At 43.1% G+C, this 6,000-nt stretch overlaps 1 protein-coding gene across 2 annotated transcripts in view; it reads left to right on the forward strand.

Moving 5' to 3' along the window:
- The window catches only part of trabd2b (TraB domain containing 2B), an 84,479-nt gene extending 79,133 nt beyond the window's left edge, over positions 1 to 5,346 (forward strand). For both annotated transcript variants that reach the window (XM_085150451.1, XM_085150450.1), the window contains 3 exons: positions 2,002 to 2,098; positions 4,081 to 4,365; positions 4,481 to 5,346. In XM_085150451.1, the coding sequence (XP_085006577.1) occupies positions 2,002 to 2,098; positions 4,081 to 4,365; positions 4,481 to 4,709 (611 nt within the window). In that variant the 3' untranslated portion in view covers positions 4,710 to 5,346. The remainder of the gene's footprint in view (positions 1 to 2,001; positions 2,099 to 4,080; positions 4,366 to 4,480) is intronic.
- The last annotated feature ends 654 nt before the right edge of the window (positions 5,347 to 6,000 follow it).

Genomic DNA, 6,000 nt, shown 5'->3' on the forward strand with positions numbered 1-6,000 from the left:
TCTGTGAGCGAGGGAGGGAGAAAAAGGAAAAGTACGAGCTGTCATCGAGCAAAAACGGGAGCTGGAAGCATGTAAATATAATAATAACCACTACAGCCAAGAAGAGAGCCTGACGAGCCCAGCTGGAAGTAAGCTATTAAGACTCGACTGTACACCGTGTTCGTGTTTTCCTCCGAAACAATAATTTCCGTTGGAGCAGCCTTTCAACGCCTCTCTCTGTTTCTCGCTAACAAAGTTGACCCAGACAACAAAGTAAAGCTAGTTTTCGGCTACGAGCCCGACACAGAACCCACCATATTAGCCAGAGGTCCCTTTACTACGGTTCGGAGCCGCGGACCTTCAGTAACAGTAATAAATCACAGCAATAGTACATTCATGTAGTTGTAAACAGCATGATAATATATTAAGTAATCCAAAGTATTCAGAATACGTTACTCTCATTGAGTAACGTAACGGAATACGTTACAGAATACATTTTGGGGCATGTAATCTGTAATCTGTAATGGAATACATTTTAAAAGTAACCTTCCCAACACTGGTTGGGCACAATGACTGGACTGAAAAAAAGAATGAAAAAGCAAACAATGTTCAAAGAAAAACTTTGAAATAGCTTCAGAAAGCCTGGATATGTGTTGCTCAAGAATAAAAAACAATTGAGTTCGGCTCCTTGGAAGCAAAATATAAAGGAATGAGGGGTGGCGCAAGACTTTTTCACAGTGTCAAAGTTGAAGGACGTGAACTGACTCAACAAATACTTAAATAGTACCGTACTGTACCTTTGACTTCACAACAAAATCATACGCTTTCTTCCATAAAAACTTTAAGCCTATGAACATGAGAAAATGTCATCACTTCTTATGGCAATATGTAAGTATAATAAAAGAAGAACACAAGCACACACACACTCACCGTCACCCAGACAAAAACTCACACTTGGCCCTCTGTGTAATCCCATCTGATCTCACCGACGCTCTGTTGTTAGAAGCCTCCTCTCACTCCGCGGCCTATCCCAGCACTGCCTTTGAACTCAGCTGCCAAGAAAGTATAACACCGCGTGCCTCTTTCTTTGACTTTCAGGAATGATCAGGAACATCATAATGATAAAATTGGCAGGGGGGTGAGGAGCTGAGTGGGAGCAGGAGGCCTCGACGGAAAGCAAGAAAGAGGCTCGAATATTGTCAGCGTGTTGTTAATAAGCGAGCCGAGGTGTGCGAGCGTGTAAAATTCCTGCGCGCGAGTGTGGGTATGTGTATACGTCTGCGCACAAATATGAATTCCTCTCTTAGGGAGTGCGCGTTGGTGAGGGTGATGTCAGGCTACATTATGGCTTATTGCTGGGTTGACTGACATGCAGGATTATCGGCTGATGGGATAAATTAAAAGAAAAAAGAAAAAGCTTTCATCAGCATGCGGCCGGGGCCTGAATGTTTGATGTTAGACTGAAGGAGTCATACGCAAGGTGATGGGAAGAGGTCGAGTGCCCGATAGATAGACCAAGTTTTCATTTGAACAATCCCTGTTATCTTGCAGATTCTTCACTTCGCTCTATGTCTGAGTTGCAGACAACTTGGCTGAGAAAAGATCGTATTTAATGAGGCAGTCCACAAGAAAATGCGAGAAATTTAGACTGACACGGTTTCTCTGGTATTTGTCGGACAAATATGGACATTAAAATGTATAGAAGCACTTTTAGGTTTGCTTACATTTCTTGACCAAAGCTATAGTTGCCCGTTAGGAAGATATAGTCTGTTACAGTTGTTAGATAATAAGAGTTCAGATCGTGGGCCACACAAAAGTGTTATTGGTATGTTCAGCACCGCAATGAAAACAAAGCTAAAATTTATGGAAGTTTTGTTCACTATATAATAATTGAGCGCTTTCAACTTAAGTAAATATCCATGAAACATAATCCAGGCTAGATTTACTCTTGAAGACAAATGCATGCGCCGCAAGAAGCTGATTTTGAGTCTTTTTTTGTTTTGTTTTTTTGTTCACTGCTAGGCCACTTTCTGGGGAACCACAGCGTGCTGGACATCCTGAGGCAGGAGGGCTACGAGATCGTCCACATGGACTCTGATCATCAAGAGCCAGCCACAGAGTGAGTAAGCAGGCAAGAGTGCGCAGTAACAGATGACGGAGCATGTCATTTGATTAAATGACTGTGGTTACAAAGACAAAAACAAAAATAAGTTGCTGAAAAATAGAAAAAATAAGCGGTTGCTTGGATTACTCTTTAGAAAAATTTGACTTTTGGATAATTCCTGTTTTGACTGAGCTATTTAAAACTCTTTACATGTTAAAAGTGTGACTTTTTCTAACCAGACAAGATATATAATGGAAAAAGAGAACGTGATTTTCTATGTGCACGAGATTGATAATGTTATGGCAGTGCAGACTGTGAAGCAGAACATTTGTGCACTCTTACTGTAGATTTTGGCAGGGATACAGATGCACATCCACATGTATCTGTATCGACCCCCCTTCCCCCCCCCCCCCCAACTTATTCTGTCCACATCCGTCTAATTCTCTTGAGAGTTGAGGCATTTAACCTCAGCAGATTTATTGAAGTGCAGATACGGTCCAAATTGTGCTATGCAAGAATCCTTTGATACCTCATCGTCTCCCTCACCTGCCTGCTTCTGCCCCCCCTTTCTGGAGGCTGCCAAAGGCCACTTGCCAGAGTGGTGGTTCTGTCTGCTTTCACTGCAACACACAAACACATGCATGCATGTATGCAGGATAAATGTAGAGATGCTCAAAGAGAAAAATTGGCTGCGCTGCACAGTCAAATGTACAACTATGCAGCACATACATGACTCAGAAAGAGTCTTGGCTTCGCTCCTGTGGCCTTCTACAACTCTTCTTCATGCCTGTTAGTGTTCAGGCCCAATCGCTGGCACACAGCACCTCCACTCTCACCTAAGGGTTTGATCCACGGGCCTATAAAATAATAAGAGCAGTCGCTGGAATCGGGGTGAAAATGGAAAAACGAGGCATAACAAGAACAGTGTTTTTTCTAACGGTAAAAACAACTCATCCCTCCAGCTGGAGCTTTTCACAAACTTCTCACTGCAAACTACAGCTGTAAACGTAGCCTCCCTATCGCTCGCCATCCTGTTTCCAGGCTTGTGGGCTTCAGCCAGCGGTTCACGGTTTAAAAGCTGACAAGTGGACTGACTTACTGTGGTCACGAAACACTTGTGTCTACAGCGTGCACGCACACACACACACACGACCACACACTTGCCTGCAAGCTGACACTTCTAGCTCCCCGATACAAGGTGATCTGACAGGCGAGGAAACACACCACAGGACGGCTGGATGAGAGGTGTTTATGAAAGCTGTTAGCCTCAGACCTGGAGTGTTTTGAACCCACTGGCACAATTATATGACTGACAGAGCAGCCCAGAGCTGGGTTTGGCTGTGCAGTAGCTTGACCGCAGGCCTGGAGCTATCATCGCACTGACCAAGCCATCGGGGCCTGGGTGCGACTAGGTTGTTGAAACTTGTGAAAACAGAAAGGCAAACCGACAAATTGATCATGACCGGCGAGACAAAACTGATTCTAAGTATTTCAAAAGAAAGCATGCGATTTCTACTGCTGTTTATTTCATTCGAAAGGTCTTGAGTGATGTGTAAAACATCTTTTTGATGCTCTACTGAAACACAAAGTCACATGCGAGCCATATTGACAGGAAAAGAACAAGAGAGAAGAAAGTATGAGTAATGGCTGGAAGAAAGAGCAGCATGGCAAAAATATTTGAAGACAGGAGATTCTGGGTGGTCTTCTTGGTCAAATGTCAGCTCTGATGCACAATATATCGCCATGAGAGTTCCAACTTCCTCTTACGTTGTCTGCTGGGTCTTTCAACTTTTAAAGGACGCCCTTCTGGTGTTCGTGTCCTTGACTGAAGTTACGGGGTGTAAGTGGAAAGCCATGGGGTGGTCAGAAACCACAAACAACACCACTGTCTGGTAGCACATTGGAAATCTTGCGAAACAGTACAGAAATACTAAAATAAACTATTTTGATGTAATATTTGGGTAAAAGTCTTTCTGTCCTGTCCTCCCTTGCTCCAGGGCAGCAGGTCCAGACCTGCTTGCAGCACCAGAGTCCAGCAAGGAGAATACAGACACTAGCACAGGATCTCCCGTTAGCTGGCCAACCAGTCCAGAGATGGAGCTGGAGCTCGAGGACCCAGAACCTATGCCTGGCCTTGGAGGGGAGGAGCTGCCTCACATGCTGCTCCCTGACAGCTTGAGCCAGCTAGAGGAGTTTGGACGCCATAAACGGCCACGCAAAGCTCACCGTGGCCACGGGAGACCCCGTCTCTTCAGTGACCTGTGGGTTCGCATTGGGGATGGGTGAGATATTTATTCTGATTCGTTTGGCTGTAGCTGAGTTGTACCTCTTCTCAGTTCTTTTCCAGTCTAGCTAAATTCCTCATAACCTAATTTTTCCCCCCCCTCCTTTCTTCAGCACCACCCCACCACCAAACGTGAGGATAATCAATGGCTATGTGACAGTGGAGCCTCCGCTGACCTATCAAAAGCATCGCAGGCGGATGGAGATCTACGAGATAGATCGAGAACCCAGTTCGCCTTCGTCCACTTCACCGAGCCCCAGCTCAGCCCAGCTAGCTCACAGCAAAGTCACGCTGTCTTGTGCTTTAGCGTGGCTTTTATCACACATATTGTTCACCTCCTGACCAAAAGAAAGCGTTACCTCATGAGAAACATTGGACAATACTTCATCCACACCAGAGCAGTGGAGCGTACCTGATAAAGCCAAACAAGGAGCGATCGTCAGGGAGAAACATCTCAGTCGGGATAAGACGTCTTAACGTGGGACGACCCGGTCTCCGCCATAGAGCGAGATCGGCTTCAGGCTGCTGAAATGCCAATGTCTTTAAAAACTTGCCAAGTCTCATAATGTGTGGAATAAGCTCTGTGCTGCGTGAGAAGCAAAACGTGGACTATGTTGAACTGCAGTGGGGTCAAGTCCAAACCTCCTGAAAGTATTGAGATAGAATAACAAACACAGCACAATGAAGAATTGTACATTTAAAGAGCTGGAGTCTTGTACCTATAAAAACTGTAATATTATGTAGAAAAATAAGACTGACTTTAATAATGAGAATAGGTCATACTAACAGTTATAACGAGTTGAATAAACAAGGTACTGTGTGAGGCGTTTACCTTCACACAGAGAAGCACTCGGATGCCACTTTGTAAATTGTGCATTTTGTTCATAAAGAAATATTGTATATTTATTATTTCTGGAAGAAAGAGTATATTTTCTTGCTTTTTGAAATAAAACGTAAATAAATACAGTCTGTAAACTAATCGAGTGCATCGAGAGGTCTTTCTTTCTGCAGACATAAACTGTGTGTTTAAGAATACGTTTATAACACCATCATCTGTTCTTTATTTAAAGTGTGAAATTATGGATTTTTTTGTCATAATCGAATGAAGCATATACTTCGGAATTGTCAAAAACATTTAAATATGACTATTATCTGTAAAAATGAATAGAAACTATAGTGGAGCTACACGTTTTTAACTAGGGAAACAAGCAACATGTGAGTTGAGTCTGCCACCTGCTGGCTAATACAAGGAAAACATGAGGAAAACAAACCTCATAATGAGTCTTCTGTCAGTTGTGTCCATTATAAAGCTCACAGACAGGACTGTGTAACTGTAAATGCAACTTTGAGAAATGTGAAAAGTCTATATTATCACACAGCAACGGACAAAACAAAAATAAGGATATTAGTCATTAATCAAAGGTCACACTACATTTAAACATTTTAACAAAAGGAGGGATACGGAGGCAGTTGAGCTCTGAGTGTTAACAATTAACCAAAAATGTCGAACTCCATCGCTTCCCTTTTTGAAGCTGCTTGAATGATGAAGCTTCACTTTAAATATTTTAAGATTGGATGCTTCCTCTAAGCTCCATAAAACATAAGAATCCTTTCAGTCGTCACACACTGCGAT

This window comes from Neolamprologus multifasciatus, chromosome 23, assembly GCF_963576455.1.
Source record: "Neolamprologus multifasciatus chromosome 23, fNeoMul1.2, whole genome shotgun sequence".
In the NCBI taxonomy this organism is placed as follows: Eukaryota; Metazoa; Chordata; class Actinopteri; order Cichliformes; family Cichlidae; genus Neolamprologus; species Neolamprologus multifasciatus.